The following is an 18,530-nucleotide window of genomic DNA, read 5'->3' on the forward strand; positions in this document are numbered from 1 at the left end:
AAAAGACAAGTTGGGTTATGACTCACATATGACTGAGAGTCCTCATTTAAATGTGCATGTCAAAATTCTTCCCTTGAAGCGGCTCAGTGTCCTTCCTGTAAGATTTGATAGACGGGAGGAGGAAGAAGTAGAAAATCCTACAGAGCTTTCGTTCATGGATTCCAATCCTGAACAAGGGGGCAGGTGTGAAAGGGGTGGGAAGAGGAGGACAGGAGACGTGTCACCACCTGTACAGCTAAGGGAAACTGAGGAGAGGGCGGGAAAGGAACACAAGATATGTCAGCTGAACCCTGAGTTCGCCATTTGCTTGATACAACCACACCATAGGATTCCACCTGAAAATTGACTAAGTGGATTGTTACCGTCTGTAGATTTTTCCAGCCTTAAGTGTGTATCCCAATAGTGGCTGATACAATGGGTTCACTTTGACCTCTTATGTTACAGGTGTTGCTGTGGGCGTCTAATAGGCCAGCATGTCGGCCTCACCCCCAGTATCTCCGTTCTTCAGAATGAGAAAAACGAGAGTCGCCTCTCTCGAAATGACATTCAATCTGAGAAGTGGTCCATCAGCAAGCACACACAGCTCAGCCCAACAGATGCTTTTGGGACCATTGAATTCCAAGGCGGTGGCCATTCCAACAAAGCCATGGTAATTACAAAAACGTTTAGTCACTTCCCGAATTCTACCTCAAATCCTGGAAGGCAGTGGTTAAGAGCTGGAAATTTAGTCTTTGGACCTAATCTCAACTCTTCTGTTTCTTGGCGGAGTAACCTTCTGTAATTACCTTGCCCCCAGGTGTCTCTGCTCGATCTCTATAAAAGGAGGCCAATGAGCCTTCCTCCAAGGGTTTTAAAAAGAATTAGTATGAGATTGGACACATGACTGTTGTTTTTATTAAAAATAAGTGACTTTCTATCCTCTACTTATTATGATGCTTTCTGGGTCTCATTTGTTAAGACAGGTTTTTCTAACTCCTTTGGTAAAAATATTTTACCTTTAGGTCTCTCTTTTGTCCTATTGGTAACTAGCGTTTTTCTCAATTCAAGGTAGAAATGATCACACAGACTATTTTTTCTCTGTTCTATCAAAGTAAGTGCTTTTTCTCTGAGCAGCTATGTTCAACAACATTCTCAATGGAAGAGCTCTGTATGAAAAGCATTTTTCTTTGGAAAGGAGGGTTTAGGAAATAAACACATGTTACTTCTAAGAATTGTCACTTCTAAATTTCACCTTTCATCACGGACCTCTCTGCCTACTTGGCTGTCACATTTTGCCAAGAGGAAACTATGCCATGTGTTCTGGAAATTCTAGAAATGCTATATTCCAACAAGCTTGGTTCTAACTGTTAAAAGAGAGTCAGTCGTGGGTGGAGGTGGCTGTTCTTAGGTGTGGCACAAAGGTTTCCAAGTGTGTAGAGAAAATTTTGCGTAGAGAAGCATCCTGCAAAATTCAAGAGAAGTCATTTTACACCAGTTATAATCTGAAAACCATACAATAAAGCCACTTCTCTTTCTTCTCCCCTTCCCACTTACACATCTGCCCCTCCTCCCCACTGCAATATTTTCTTCACCAAGATAGTTGACTAAGCTATTCTCACAGTTTTCCCCAAAGAAAATTTGTTCTGGCCCTGGCTGGTGTGGCTCAGTGGATTGATTGAGTGCCAGCCTGCAAACCAAAGGATCACTGGTTCGAGTCCCAGTCAGGGCACATGCCTGGCTTGCAGGCCAGGTCCCCAGTAGGGGGCAAACAAGAAGCAACTACACATTGATGTTCTCTATCTCTTTTCATCCCTCCCTTCCCCTCTCTAAAAATAAATAAAAATAAAATGTTTTTTAAAAGTAAATTAATTATGAACTACATATTAGATTAAAATAAATCTTGAGTAACATATTAGAAAGAAACATAGAGACCAAAACCCCAAATGAGTTTTTTAGAATGTGTATCCTTCAAAGTATTCATCAAAATACTTCTATAACTGCTCCAGGGCTCATAGGAAATAATAATGACAGTCATAATAATAATAGCAACTTAAATTTATTAAATATCTACTGTATGGCCAGCACTGTGTCAGGTACTTATGTATGATAGCTCATTTCATGTTTATGACATAGTATTATTATTCCTATATGACAGAATAACATACAAAAACCCAGAAAAGTAATTCTCTCCATGTCACACAGCTAATATATTATATATGTATATTATGATATTTAACAGTAAACAAAAAAGTGAAAAGATGGACAGAGCTTTCACTCTGTTTCTGAAGCGTGGACACAGAACTTTAACAGCCTTCCCCAGGCTCACATAGCTCTATGGAACCCAGAGCTGGCTGTTGGCAAACAGGTTAGGCAAGGTCAACTATAGGACTTGTGGAGCCCAGTATAAAATGAAAATGTAGACCCTCAACAGGGGCAGGGAAATCTATCCCCCTTCCCATAGCCAATAGCCCCAATCTACAGGGGATAGGCAAATCCCAAGAGATTGCCATCACCCCACTGGAACATGCTCAGTATCTGGTGTGAGTGAGACTTCCCATCAAGTCACCTATAAAACACACCATGGCACCATCAGCCTACGGCAGGGACAGCCAGTTCCTTGCCCTGCCCTGGAATGCTGCAGGTCATATGCCCAACAGTGACCCTCTTCTTGTCTGCACCCAGATCTCAGCCAGAGATGCAGGAGGTGATGGAAACTAACCTTGTCACTATGCCATGCAGGAGGCTTGGGAGGGCAAGCAAGCCTGGTAGGAGTGCCAGAAGCAAGAGCACGTAGCTGAGATCCCACCCCAGGGAGGCAGCGGGAGGCTTTGTGGCTATAGACCACATGTGAGCCCAGGTTCCAAGCCCTCTCGGCACATGCTTCCTTGTCCCATCAGACTACACTTACAAAACACATATTCAAGGGTAAAATTGTTAAGAATTTTAAGTCAATAAGTACAGAGCATTAAGCCATATGCACTGCCCTTCTGAGTAATATGACTGCACTAAGTTTAGGTCTCACCTGCCCTAGACAGTCTCAGGGTGGTCATTAGAGGGGAAACCTTTCTTTTTGAGTCTAATCAGCCAAACAAGGGCCCATTTTCCTTTTTATTACAATCAAATATTTAACACGTGGGAGTCCTGCTATTCACCAGACGCAATGAGCATTTGTCCACTTTGAGTATCTGCCCTCCCTGTATTCTGATCCTCCTGTCTAGACCAAGGGGTTGAGTTGTCCATAGGTCACAGGTCTTGTTTTACCTGGCAGGATGGTTGTTTTGCACCAGTCTTACCTCTTATTCTCTCCCGCAAACAAGGATGCAGCTTGGACGAAGGGAACATCAGCATCGGCTGTGTGTCAAGAGCACCAGCCTTTAGATGAAAAGCCATGGTTAATTATTGGCCAAGATTTAAGTGAAGCAGGTCAACTAACTCACTATGTCTTTGGTCTCCTGCTCCTGACAAAAAAATTTGAAAGTTGAAACGCTTTTTAGCAAAGCGATCAAAAAGTCTGGAGAGCAGATTAACTTTGACCCTCATTAATTTTTTTTTAAAATAAGGTATAACATTAACTTTTCCTTTTAAGACATACCAAAATGAAGTGCTCGGGCCTCCAAAATGCCAAGGTGGTCTGGAAAAAATGTGAGGCAGAATCTTCTGGGGTTCAGTAGAAGATACAGTTGGAGAAAAAGAGAATCATTATTAAAATTATTTTAATTGTTATTAAAATTATTAAAACCATCCCTGTTCAGGAACATTCTATACCCATGTTACCACATAGGCAGTACAGAATGATGCCACAGAACACTGGACACCAAAGACACTGGAGGGATCAGATGCGCTGGTCCTCAACTCGGTGGCTCAGGATAACTGGCGGGGCTGCCAAATGCCCACAGCCAGAGTCTCCCCCAGAGTTAGTCTCCTTCACTGGTCTGGGATAGAAACTGGCATCCGAGTTAGCCAGGTCATTCTACTATTCATCCAGGCTTAAAAAATTCTAAATAATCCCATTCACTCTTCCTTTTTAATAGATGGGCTCCAATGAGCCCAGTCAAGTTGAATTAGCATCCAAGAGTCACCCAATTATTTCCCAGAGACGGTTCTCAAATCCAGGCTCGGCAGGACCCCCGTCAGTTCGGTTTCTTCTCTGCCCCCTGTGCTTGGTACACACTAGAGCTGTGTTTTGAAAGGAAGCTAATTGTCATTATGTTTCTAGCTTTTTAGAAGGATTCTGGAAACTTTGTGGTTAGAGCTACAAAATCTCTATTATCTGACAAGCTCAATTAAACTCAGAAGTGGTGAGCAGAAGAGTTGTTTGTAAAGTTGCATCCAGGTTGTTAACAGAACCATTTTCTGAGCCCTTCCTGTGCTTTGTGGTATTCGATCCTTCACTCCCAGGCTCTACAAACCCTAGTAAAATAGAAATGAAACCCGCTTCTCTCACACATTACAGAGAAATGGTGACGCAGGAAGGAGACATTCAAAGCTGACAGTGAATGAAAGATTCTCACTCCCTTTTATTCTCAGCTCCAAGTCACATCTTACCAAATTGCCTGTCCCCAAAAAAGGCATTTCTGGGCTTCTGGGGCACCTGACAGTTTACTCAGATGCATCATGAAAGTTAGAACAGAGGAACTCTCCCACTCCTGCCCCCCAAAAAGAAATACTAAGCTACTAAAACTCTGATTTCAGCATTCCAGGTAACGTTTTAAAACTGTTTTAGAGGACAGCAGCGAGAAAGGCCAACCTCAGACATCGGGTCCTTTTCAAAGACTCTTTTTTCTGGGGCTAAGGCTATAGGTTATTTAGAAAAAGAAGCAGTGCTGCACTTGATGAGATAGAATTTTATTTGCTTACTAATATTTCTTTTAATTAATGCTGAGCTGCCTTGTGGACAAGGCAAGCCATAACCTAATTACAGACTTGTATTTAAATCTTTCAAGTCCCACACATAATTCTCAGGCAATCCCTTGCTATTTATTCTGCCTGTTAGATCAGGTGGAGCTTCTTATTACAGTTTCCATATAATTTAGATAACTCTTTCCATGCCTTATTTTCATGCGTAGTGCTCTAACTATTGAGTATGCTGAGGGTGAGAGGGAGTAGGGAAGACAAGTGGGGCACGGGGGAGATCTGAGGCTGCGGCTGGGGAGGCTGTCAGTAGTATGTCATCTACAACCGTACACTCTTAAAATGCTTTGGGATTGAATCTGACTTTTAAAAATTTGTTACGCTTTGCATTACACAAATTGGATCTAGGGATCATCACTGACTGGCACACACCAAATATGAAATTAAATGAATCCCACTTCACAAAGCAAAATAGCTAATCACTAGACTATGTGTGGCTAACTAAGCAGCTTAATATAAGCATGGTAAGGTATTTGAGGGGTTTTGTAGTTGCTCCATTGGTTTCCAATTTCCATCTTGTAATCTCTAGGCCATTGAACTGGCAGTGCCTTTCTGAAATGAGATTAAAACTAAAATTTGTCAGTGAAATTTCTGATCCCAATCATAGACCTGTAAAGAAGGAAGACCCAACCTTCCTCAAGGAATTCATCTTCCCTCTAGAAAATTCCCATTTCCCTGCTACTAGAAAAATTTACATTAAATGATTCTAGCAGAAATTTCATAGAGTACCCACTATGACCTGTTCATATTCTCAGTGAAGTTTTACCATTATTTCTAAAACCTTCTGCTTTAGCTTATCAGCATCTATCACCTGGAAGTACTGGGTATCTAACATTGAGGAATTACAAAAACAACGTAGAATAAATTACAATGGCATTTTCACTTCTAAAGTGTTCTGAGTCATCAAACTAGGAATCCAATAACAGTGACACCTCACATTTACATTCCAAATATTTTCTTTCTAGAGAGCTTTTATATGCATTAAACCACCATATGCATTCAACTCTTGCTGCAAAGCACAAGGCTTCATGGACTTGAATAGCTGATGTCAGCAAAACTGTCTTAGCAGTCCGGAGCAACACGGTCTCCGTGGCCACAGCTTTAATTAAAAGTGCTCATCTAAACTGTGGCTGCAAAGAATTAGAAAGGGAAATGATGCTTGTTACATTTCTTAAAAGAAAGGAAAATGAGGCAAATTTTCCATTAAGAAAGGCATTAAAAATACTGTTGAAATAGATTTCAGCATTAGCCCTTCCATTACTCAAAACAAGCACCACTAACAAATACCAACTGATTATTTCCAAGAATTGAAGGTGACTTTGCAACGTTAGGAGGAGAACTTGTCATTTACCATTTCCAAGAGTGTAGCCAGATTTATTGTTCGGCAGTTCTTTGACATTTTCCTTTTTAAAAGCTGGGTAAAATGATGGGGGTAAACACTTTCGGCTGAAGACATGACTGACTGTCAGATGCAAATTGTTCCATAGAAGCTCAGGTTCAGAATGCCAAAGGAATATTATGATTATATTTTTAAGTAAACAGCCCCAACCTGTGCTAAATAGTACTGGCTGCATCTCCACTCTTCAGCCTTTGACCATCCAGGGTGTCAGAAAGGGAAAGGGTACTGTCTGGTTTGTAACACCTCTGTGATCCTTAAGTTTAGTGCGGAACCAGGCCAGAATAAAGAATTCTGCTCTGCTAAGAAAATGCTAATATTTCTAGTGATGAAGCAGTAAGAGTGCCTCTGGGAACAAACTGCAATGAAGTGCCCTGCTAAACGAAAAGAACTTTAGTACCAGGCAAAACAAAATCTCATGAGTTTTAGTTAGCAAATCCCTCAGCCATTTGAACAGAAGAAAATCTCTAGTTTTCTATTACAGTCTCAACTTTAAATTGTTTATTTGTAAGTTTGTGGTTTAGCACTCAAAATATGTATCCTTGTGAAAGTTATGCTATATGCATTGGCCTCCAAAGGACCTAATAATAGATCAGAGAGTACAATTTCTTTTTTTTTCACATTTTGAAACTTACATTTAATTTTAATTTTATTGTTATTCAATTACAGCTGTCTTCATTTTCCACCCATTACCCTCCCCCAATCCTACCCACCCCCACCTCCCACATTCAATCCTTTCCTCCCTCTGTTGTCTTTCTCCATGGGTACATTATTCATGTCCTTGAAGATCCTTCCCCTCTTTACACAATTATCTCTCTTCACCCCTCCCCTCTGGTTACTATCAGTGTGTTTTTTATTTCCATGTCTCTAGTTATATTCTTCTCGATTGTTTGCTTTGTTGATTAGGTTCCACTTATAGGTGAGATAATATGGTACTTGTCTTTCACCACCTGGCTTATTTCTCTTAGCATGATGTTCTCCAGTTTCATCCATGCTGTCACAAAGGGTAGGAGCTCCTTCTTCCTTTCTCCTGTGTAGTATTTCATTGTGTAAATGCACCACAGTTTTTGACTCACTCGTTTGCTGGTGGGCACTAGGTTGCGCCTAGCATTTGGCTATTATAAATTGTGCTGCTATGAACATTGGGGTGCATAGGTTCTTTTAAATTGGTGTTTCAGGATTTTTAGGTTATAAACCCAGCAGTGGAAATGCCAGGTCAGAAGGAAGTTTCACTTTTATTTTTTGAAGAAAGTCCACACTGTTTTCCACAGTGGCTGCACCAGTCCGCAATCCCACCAACAGTGTGCTAGGGTCCCCTTTTCCCCACAACCTCTCCAACATTTGGTGTTTGTTGCTTTGTTTATGATGGCCATTCTGACCAGTGTGAAGTGATATCTCATTGTGGTTTTAATTTGCATCTATCTGATGGCTAATGATGCTGATTATCCTTTCATATGTCTCTGGCTCCTCTGTATGTCCTCCTTGGAGAAGTATCTGTTAGGTCCTTTGTCCATTTTTTAAATTGGAGTGTTTGTCTTCCTGACGTGGAGTAGTGTGTGTTCTTTGTATATTTTAGAGATCAAACCCTTGTCTGAAGTATCATTGGCAAATATATTTTCCCATACTGTTGGTTTCCTTTTCATTTTGCTGATGATTCTTTAGCCATGAGAAGAAAATAGTATAATTTCAAGTAGAGCAAATGTCTGTTTTATGAAGAGCATTCTTGAGATGCAATTCTAAATGTCATTAGTTCATGACAAGGCTTTTTGTCAGTCAGGGGAGCTAATGATGGGAAGGAAAAAGGGGAGATAACTGCAGACATGGACAGCTTATTTGAGCTCAGTTTTTCTCTAGAAATTAAAACTTGGGGAACTATAAGAACATGTGTTGAAGGATGGGTTATATAGCCCAGAATGGCTTTAGCTTTCTCCCTCTTGACAGATCTTCCATATAAACACCCACACGAGTCACTCCAGATAACTTAGAGGTCAGACACAAAGTGCTACTAAGAAGGATGTGCTAGTTAAAAAGCTAAAGGCAAGCCTTGGCTGGCATAGCTCAGTGGATTGAGGGCAGGCCTGTGAACCAAAAGATCGCAGTTCGATTCCCAGTCAGGGCATATGCCTGGGTTGCAGGCTGGTTCCTTGCAGGCTAACTACCAGCAGGGGACGCGCAAAAGGCAACCATCCATTGATGTTTCTCTCCCTCTCTCCTTCCCCTCTAAAGATAAATAAATAAATAAATAAATAAATAAATAAATAAAACCTACTTTAAAAAAAAATAGAAAGCTAAAGGCAAGTTATTTGAATTCTTGTGTATGCAGAAGTCATTTATAAGGTGAATGCTTGTAACCATCACCCAATCTACATGTATCAGTTTTTCTGCCATGACAGGGACTTCGCACAATTTAGTCTTTACAGCATCCTATGAGATGGCCAGAATTATCCCTACTCACGTGAAATGGGACTTACACTGGCCAAATGGCATATACTGGGTTGCCGTCTGATGCCCGAGTCCAATGCTGAACATAATTGGGAAATCTACAAATGGAAGCACATGTCACCATAACCGAGTCATGCCCAGGTGACAAAATTTAATATACACATCAGGAGGATTTCTTATTTGTAAAGTGATCCCTTAGCAATTATAACACTCACAAGTGGGCAGTTAAAAGTGCTTATCTTGACATCCAAAATAGCTCCTAATTTCAAATCACATTGACTATTTAGCAGGACTTGATTAATTGCTCTGGGCACAGTCATTTATGACTTTGAAACTACTGATTCAGCACGGGAGTAGCATTTACACTGCAAGCACCTTAAGAGCTTACTAAATAACCTGGTTTTATGAGTAAAAGGCTATAATTTAAAATTTTAAATGTTTAGACACCATAAAATATTATTTTATCCTTTAGTTTTAATCTTTCTCTTCTCATATTAAATTAAAAATCTTTAACTTCCTTGACTGAGCTCTTTTTTAAGTGAGGTTTTATTGATCCAAAAATGATAGCCAAAAGACTGGTCTTGGGGCATGGAGTCTAAATCACCAGCAGCATGGTAGGTAGAAAAGACAGCATGTCCATTGTTCCAGAGTTTTGCAAGCATTTTAATACATCAAGTAGGGGTCAGGGGAAAGAAAGAGGTAGTCTGAGAGGAATTACATGAGCTACAAGGACAGGTGTGGAAGCCGGTGAAGCAGGGCTGCCCTGGAAGAGCAGAGTCCCCATGAAGAAATGTCCACTCCTTGGATTATTGGCTGTGGGCAGCAGTCTGGAAAGATTACATGTAAACCAGTGAAGGCTCCTGGAGTTAGATGATGCCGGGCTAAAATCGACTGCAGAAATAACCACCTGGAAATGAATCCAAAATGCTATGAGAAGTCTTTGTTAGCTGGTCCACAGCCATTAACAGATAAACAGATTAACAGGTCAGTCTCTTTATTCCACTCTCCAGCCTGCTCTTTAATTTAGAACATCTCAGAATTCTTTTTCTTATCGCCCACAATCATTTCATTGAGTCACTAGACAATAACATAATAAAAAGTAACAAACTGATTCATTTAAATTCTTCCTTTCTTTCCTTATCTTGCCTCTTATTCCCAAAGGGAAGGGACAAATAATGGTTAACTCACAAATAATAGCTAACATCAAAGGACCAGGAACACCCAGTATTTGTGTTAATAATCAGGGAGGAGGGGCTGTAGTTAACCATGCGTTCCTTTGTATAAGAATTAGTCCTGGTCAAAGGGGACTAGGTAGTTAGAGAGACCAGGAGTGGTTTGTTAATGGCTGCATTTCCCTAGTTATCATGGCCTGAGTAATTCTTCCGGGATTTCCTCTATTTTTCCCTTTGATTTTCATATAAAATATTGGCTTTTCTTTCTTTCTTTTGGCCCAAAGACAAACACAAGACACACCACTTAGAACCTTTAGTGCGGGAAAGACTTGTGATCCTTGCCATTCATGGTCCCTGTGGGAGGGGGTTGGATGGAGCAGGGGAGAGCAAATGAGGGGAACTGGGACAACTGTAACAGAACAACAATTTTTAAAAATGCCAAACCTCAAGCCCCAGGCCTGTTGAATCAGAACCTGCATTTTTGAGGTGCTGCTGGTGAGTCAAGCATGTTAGTTTGAGAAGCACAGCTCAGCCAAGAGCTGGCAGTGTGGCATCAACTTGCATAATGGATTAGTGAGTGGTTAGTTATTGGATAACTAGCCCTGGTCCCCAGCACTCACCTCCCCGGTGTTTCAGTGTCCTCATCTGTAAAGCAGAATTGCACTAGGTGATTTCTAGCTCCCATGATTGCTAAGATATTTCTAAGCTTCCTTTTATTTCTAAGATTGTAACTATTTCATAGCCAGGTCAAGTCAAACATGGTCTCTTCCCTCTAAGATTTTGCAATATGGGGAGATAAAACTGACATATGAAAGAAACAACCAAAAAAAAACATATATTGGACTGAGTTTAACTGAGAGTTATATAAGATCAACATGAGCTGGCATTCTCAGGAAAAGTCAATAAAAGTCTTTGGAAGACTAGGACTGTTTAGATAGATGAGAGAAGGACTGGGTTTTCTAGGACTTGGGAAACAGCATTAGTCAAATACTCAGAGAAGTGGGGAAATGATTCTAAATAGGTAGAGAAGGCCAAATTGTGGGAGACCGTGACAGGCAGAATGGGAGTTTAGTTCACACATGACATAATAATTTGAATAGGAAAACAATATAACCAAAAAGGTTTGAGGAAAGAAGTCTTCCTGTTGGTGTCACATAGAGAAAAAGCTGTTAGGACTGTTAGCAAATCCAAACTGACTTCCTACTAAGGAGAATTGACTCTTAAAATAGCAACTGAAGTATTAGAGGGAAAGGCCTGATGGAGAGCGCCATCATGAGAAATGGATCATTAAGACTCAGACACTGGTTGTTTGTAGGTGAAGGGAAAGGAGGCAGGAGAGGGAGGCATTTATTGTTTTGGAGGTCAAGAACAAGGACTCTGGAGTCAGACAGACGTGGGTTGTGACTCCTGACATTACCACTTGTTGAACTTGAGAACCTGGTGGATCCTTTCTGCTCCTCATCAGTAAAATATGGATGGTACCCACCTTCTCATGATTGGAAAGCGCCCATGAAATACTGCATAAGAAGCTCACAGCGTGTATGGGCCTGCAACACAGTAAACACACCTTAGGGTTTTAGTTAGGGTATTTTTTTCTCAGTAGAATGAAGAAATTGAGAACTGAGAGAAATACATGAAGAGGGCCTATGAACCATATGACTGTACACAGGCCAGACGTGAGAGCCTCCATGTCTTCATCTTACAGACAGAGCTGGGTTAAGGTGCTCAGGGTCCCTCCTTCCTTCCCTCACAGAACTTAATAGCTGAGTAACAAGCCTTCTGTGTTCATGAACAAACTTTTTTTAGTTTACTAACCAGTAAAAGGCTTAGACTAGTTCAACAGGAATCTCACCACATTCATTAGATTTGCTGGTCATTTTCCAGTTCACATGATCAAAAAATTTCCTTCCTGGTAAGCTGTATAGGTAAGTTTAGAAGCCCCCAAAGTGAATTATTTGCCAAGTGAGGCTTATTCCTAAAAATGCATTTGGACTATTATTACCAATTAGTGTAAATAATCGAATTTCATATGCTATTTAGCTAGTTTCAGTTTAATAAAACTATCTCCAATCTCTGTAGTGATTTTGTATGCATTTTAATCTCTTTTTACACTATGTAAGTTAATAATGTATACATATCTCTTTCCTGATACTGACTGTGGCTCTGAATCTCTCATTATTTACCTGAATAAATGAAACGTATAGGTAGGGACAGTTAGTGAGGCATCCTGATGTTCCAAAAGCCACAGACCATAACTACTCACCCTGTTTTTCAAAATACACTGTTCTCACATATGCCTTCTCTAATCACTGGTCCTGTGTCTTTACAATTCTTCAGAATTGTTAGGAGCGTTATGCAAGGGGCACATAATTTTAGAAGTATCTTTATACTTGAGATGGTTTTCTATATTTAAAAAAGTATGGTTTATATCTCACCTTAAAAGAATATACGTCCTTATTTGTGTTTTTCTTAGATGGAAAAGAGGGATATGTTAAAGTTTGTGCATAAGAGAACAGTAACTTGAAAAGCAATTTCTTACTGTCTCTCACACTAAGCATTCTTGGTTTGTATCATTTGGAAGATGTGTTGAGTACTCGTTCTACTTTATTTCACTAAAAATCTTTCTGGAATTAGTCAACATGATATAAATTCAATGCAGCAGAGCCACCAAATTTTAACTACTCAAGTAATATAGATTCAGAGTACAGGCCAGGAATCATTTTATTCTTTCATCTTATGGTATTCATTATCTAGATATTTTTCTTGTAAACCGTCACTCAGTGAGCTGTAAATATAACTATAAGTAGCTAATAAGCTTTTTTTTTTTTAGAAACACTTATGTTTGCCCCCAAGGCTCTGTGCCTGGCACAGAAGTGCACGTTGTTGAAACATTCTGTTGGTAGTTACCTGAAACTTCTTTGCTCTCTGCATGAAAGTTTGTGCACAAAATATGCCATTTTCATATTGCAAACTCCAATTAAACTTTATTGATATATTGTACTTAGCTAAAAATCACTGACATTTACTCTTTCCATTCTAGAATTGATTTTTTCTACCATAGATCAAATCAATATAGAATCAGCTTATTAGATTCTACCACATCTTTGGATTTTTGTATATGTGTATAGAAAATTTTAGCTTTTGGGTATTTCTTGATAATGCAGTTTACTTATCAAACACCTTTCATATTTTGAGTGTTTTTCTTCACATTTTAACTAAGTATACTTAAAATATATTTTAGCAAAAGAATTGACATAATTTTTGAGATTTTTCCAACAAGGGGTCTCCCAGATCCAAGTATATCACAATAAATTGCCATCTCATGGATAATGTTATCAATCCATTCAAAAATGGGTTTGAATGATTACGTGCAGGTCTGTTTTTGTGGCTATGATACTGTAACATTAATACTTAACAAATTCTAAAGTTAGTAACTTTCTCTTCTCTCCCACACAACAAACAGACTTTAGAATGCTTTACCTCTCATTACTATGACCCAATTTATATATTATATTAATTTGTGCTTTATTTCTGACCCTTTCCACCATAAATTAGACAAGCCAATGCTTTTTTACATTTACTATATATTTGCTAATATCTATGCCATTCTTTCTTGTAACCCAGATCACTCATTTTGGATCGTGTAACTTCTACCTGCCGTATATATTTTTAAACTTCCTTTCATGAAGTCTGCTAGAAGTAAATTCTCAATCTTGGTCGCCTGAAATAGCTATAATTTATTCACATTTTGAAAAGATATTTTCACCAACTACGTAATTCTACATTGGCAATTTCTCTTGGCACATGGACGACATTGGCTTCTGGCATCCATGGATACTGTTGAAGAATAAGTCTTCAGCCTGATAAATGTGCTTTGTAGGTGATCTGCCTTTCTTTCTTGCTGCTTTTGAAGGTTTCTCCTCCCCTGTCCCTTCGGTGTTCTCTATCAGGTGTCTATGGGTAGGGTTTCTTTTTATTTATTTTGTTTGGGATTCATTGAACTTCCTGGATCCAAGAATTGGTGTCTTTCAACAATTCTGAGAAATTCTCAGCTAGCATCAAGTATTGCCTATTCACCATTATCTCTTTTATGTCTACCCAGAATTCTGATTATTTCCTCCAAGTTTCTCAGTTTTTCTTCTGTTTTCAATTCTAAGTGGCAGCTGGTTTATTGCTCTGGATCTATCATTAGCACGTCTGATCTGTAGTTTAATTTATCCATTTCTTTCATTCACATTATTATATTTTGATTTTAGAAGTTCTGTTTCTGATTATTTTTTAAATGTGAATGTGTTTAATATCTTATTAAAGATAAGACATTCCTTATAATATCTTATTCTTTACTCACAATGCAATATGCAACCTTCTCATTTGTGTTTTTTTTAACATGTAGCTATTTCATATTCTGTCTGGTCATTTTGGTATCTTTGAGAATCTTATTCTGGTGTCTGTTGTTTCCTTTTGATCTCATTCATGCTGCTTTATTTCCTTGTGTGACTTATTATTTTAATTTGTGCCTTGAAATTATTTCTTTCCCATGGGAAATATTTCAGACCTAAGCTGATGACACATTCCTCCACAGAGGATTTGCATTGGTGTGTGCCAGTTCCCTGGAGCCCTTACCCCATCAGAACCATTATACATGACTCTGTTTTGTGTTTCTGAAACCATGCTTACGGAGTGAATGTGAACAAAATCCTGTGTGAGAATCCACTTTTGTTTGTAAATAGTCAGAGGGCATTTTTTTGTCTTATTTATTCAGGACAAAGGTAAACAGGCAAAGTCCCCTGCTCCCAGTCTGTATATCAGACTTACATTTTTTTCGTTACTCCTGAGAGTGGAGGCGTTTGAAGTGTCCCAGATTTACATGGAGGGCCCCACTGAACTCACTTGTACCGCATAAAGGCATTAAAGCAGATGTTCAGAGCCTTCCAGCGTGTAGGGGAAACTGTCGGGACTAAAACCTGCTGTAGTGCTTCCTTGTCTCCTGAGATTCCAGCTTCCATTTTGTTTAGGAATCTGAATATGCCCCCTTTTCATGCCAGCTCAGCACTGAATTACACAAGGCTTTCAAATATGTTTCCCCAGTATTTCAGTTGTTTCCAAATAGAGACAGAAGGCTTCATACAATGAAAATGAGATCTAAATGGAGTATCTATGTCCATGGTGATATAGATAACCATAAACATAAATCCATCATTATATGTTTTATGGCTTTTCATTTATATATACTTATCATAACTTTATTTCTCATTTCATCTGGTGGTGGTGATATCCTCCTACGTCTTCCAAACCCTTTAATTTTTTTCAGCTCTACTGCAAGAGCCACTGGTGTGCTTTTTGTCACTTGTCTTCTCTGAAAGATAAAGGAAATGTTTGATATGCAGTTATTATAGATTTAAATAAATATAACCAGCTCTTACCTCATTTTAAAATTCTCATTACATTACATTGAACTGTAGAACTTTTCAAAACCTCTCCAAATAATAGGGTCACAGAAAAATTACATCCAGATATGACTGGCATAAAGGGATTACTTATATTGAACAACTGGAAATATTTGAGCTGTTGTACAAATGTGAATGTTGGCAAAATGTAAACATGATTTCCTCTGAGCAAAGAACATATTCCAGGGAAAATTGTGCTTGTGCTGTACTTTAGAAAATCAAACAATTCGAAAGTCAGTAGTAATTGACAATTTCCAGACAACCTTTTAGAATGCTGACTCCCTTTGCCTGATGCAGGCTCACTTGGGAAAGCAGATGATTTCCCCCTTTTTAAAAATCTGAGTTCATATGAGACATTTTCTCCAAGTAAGCACACGTGTCAGTGCAATCGCTGAAGACAAGCAGCGCTAGCCAGCCCGCCCTGTCCCCCTAACCAAAGTCCCTTCTTCTTCCAGTACGTGCGAGTATCTTTTGATACAAAACCTGATCTCCTCTTACACCTGATGACCAAGGAATGGCAGCTGGAGCTTCCCAAGCTTCTCATCTCTGTCCATGGAGGCCTGCAGAACTTTGAACTCCAGCCAAAACTCAAGCAAGTCTTTGGGAAAGGTCTTATCAAAGCAGCCATGACCACCGGAGCGTGGATATTCACTGGAGGGGTTAACACAGGTAATTGGAAGTGGGAAAGGGAAGGCAACATAAGGCCATGAGAACATTCCGACTAAGATAATTTTCTCCTAAGGTTAAATATTTCCCCACTTTTGTCTGCTCATGTGGGCATACTCGCTGGTTATCTCTCCTCTCACTGGTTTCCTCTCCCTCCTTTACCTACATAATAGCTGTGCTGCTACTTCTCAACCAAGAAGAATTAGTTATACGTGAGAAATAGGTGGGGATATTTAATACTTGACCATACAGAATGTTTAAATGTGATGAATGAAATTTCATAGGATATTTCCAATAACTCAAGTTGTCAAATAAGCATCCAATATTTTTTAAATTTTTTATATTTTTCAAATACAATCAACATTCAATATTATATTAGTTTCAGGTGATCAGACATTTATATAACTTCTGAAGCTATCCCCCCAAGAAGTCTAGTACCTCCCAAAACCACACACAGTTATTATAATATCATTGACTATATTCCTTATGCTGTACCCAATAATTCTTTAAGGAATAACATTTGCTCTAAATTACATGCTTTGCCTCTGGTCTTTGGGTGACTTTAAGTTCGATGCCAATAGCTTTAATTTTTGTAAAATGCCCTTCCCATCTGGGATATAAATTGTGATGGCAGAGCCCAGAGTATTCATTGCTTATTATTTCAAATATTTTACTAAATAACCTCTGCCTCAGTGAGAGATACATTCCACTCTGAATTCCAAACAGTTGTTTACACCTGCCAGATAAGTTTTGGTAAGGCAATCTTCTTAAAAAACTAGACTTACTGAGGTGACATAGGTTACTAGGATCACACAGGTTCCAGGGGCACGTTTTTATAATATAAGATCTGCGTGTTGCACTGAGTGCCCACCATCTAAAGCCACAGTGATACAGGCAGGTCGTCACACCAATTCTTACAAACTCACTTACACTCAAGTGTTTATCTGCAGAATTAACATGCAACAGAGAATAGAGTGCATGACTGTAAACTGTCCTGACATATTTCCCGGCCTGAGTCTGAAGGGCCGACTGGAAGTGCATGAGTAATGCTGCAGTGGGTTAATTCAAACTTGTTACAAAGTTCAAAGTCTGAGCATGTACACACATGGACTTAGTGGAGCGTTCTAATGTAACCCTGGACATTAAACAGAAAATTTGCTCAGTGTTGTTTATCTTCAATTTGTAGTTGGGATGATGTTTGAGCGAGACCTGCACTCAGAATTCTCCTCCATACCCGAACTTGTGAACATTCAGCACAAAACTCCATAGGCACATTTCAGCGGTGAGCTCTGCAGATTGCACGTGCTCATCGTTGTTCGGCGAAATTCTGACTTGGTCTGCAGACTGACATGATTTAGAATGATCTGCTCAGTCAGCTCATCGCTGTTTATTTTGTAGTAATCAGACCTCTGCAGGGCAATGTTCTTTCCGTGACTGTTGAGGCTGTAGGCTCCAACTTTCACTCACAGCTTAGCAGGCACCATTTGCCTGTGGTTGATCAGTCTTTTGCTTTTCTGACAGGACCTGCACCTCATATACAGACCAACTCAAAATTCCTGAAGGTTCAAAAGAAATTCTTACCAATCTTCAGCTTCTGAGTACCTGGAATATTATTATTTTTCTTCTTTTATGAAATATATCTAATAGCCAAAGAAGAACTTACAGCATGAATACTGTAAACCAAAGAGTTCCTCTCTGCTTCAGTCCAAGCCTAATATTCAGTGCAATACCCAATGTGAGGCTCTAATGGTGCACGCTCAGGTTAGGTAAGAGATGATGGTGGAATTGTGGCAGATGGAGGGCATACCATGAACTTAAACTTCTTGTCCAAGTCTGGCCCTGAATGGGGTTTTGCATACAAATGGGAAAAATTTTTTAACACTCATATTCACAATTTTATTGCTTAGGTTTTTCAAACCAGCACTCTCACTTAGGAGATCTACAGATAAGCTAGTAAACAAAATTGATATTCTTCTCAACACTCCCAGAATTGTGCAATGTGGATTAGTGGCTATTTACCCTGTTTTGTTCTTTGATTTATTTTTAAAGAAAGATTTTTCTGTTTCATCTCTTGAGTACTTCAAATTGAGTTGTTTGCACATGCATATCCTGTCCTGTGATTAAACTGCCTGGTGTTTTTTTTTTTCATGGTATAAACTATTATTAGTTCAGTGCCCAGGTTCTGAGCCTTTAGTCTGTGTTAGCCTCTGAATTGCACAAAGACATGTGAGACTCTGGCCTTCCAAACTCCTACCAAAGAGTTTTACATTTAAAGGAGATGTCTTTATGTATGCTTGTGATTGACAACAGATTATGTTAGGTGACCTAGTAAGCTCTTCAGGATGTGCAAACCACAATCCTACTCAAACTCAGAAGGAATGAAATCCAGTTCAGCTTTCGTGTAGGAAATGGAACTAGATATGAATTTTTCCTTGAGGAATGGGTGGAATTTTTGCAAGTGCAAACATCTTTTCAGAGAGAATATAGACATTTCGTATCTTCTATAAAAGTGATCAT

General features: G+C 39.2%; 1 protein-coding gene across 1 annotated transcript in view; it reads left to right on the forward strand.

Moving 5' to 3' along the window:
* Positions 1 to 566: 566 nt before the first annotated feature.
* Positions 567 to 18,530, forward strand: part of LOC118997821 (transient receptor potential cation channel subfamily M member 3-like) — a 71,170-nt gene continuing 53,206 nt past the window's right edge. The window contains exons 1-2 of the mRNA XM_037061681.1: positions 567 to 649; positions 15,803 to 16,016. Of these exons, the coding sequence (XP_036917576.1) occupies positions 647 to 649; positions 15,803 to 16,016 (217 nt within the window). The 5' untranslated portion in view covers positions 567 to 646. The remainder of the gene's footprint in view (positions 650 to 15,802; positions 16,017 to 18,530) is intronic.

The sequence above is a fragment of the Sturnira hondurensis genome, unplaced genomic scaffold (genome assembly GCF_014824575.4).
Source record: "Sturnira hondurensis isolate 20B ecotype Veracruz unplaced genomic scaffold, ASM1482457v3 Scaffold0013515, whole genome shotgun sequence".
NCBI lineage: Eukaryota > Metazoa > Chordata > Mammalia > Chiroptera > Phyllostomidae > Sturnira > Sturnira hondurensis.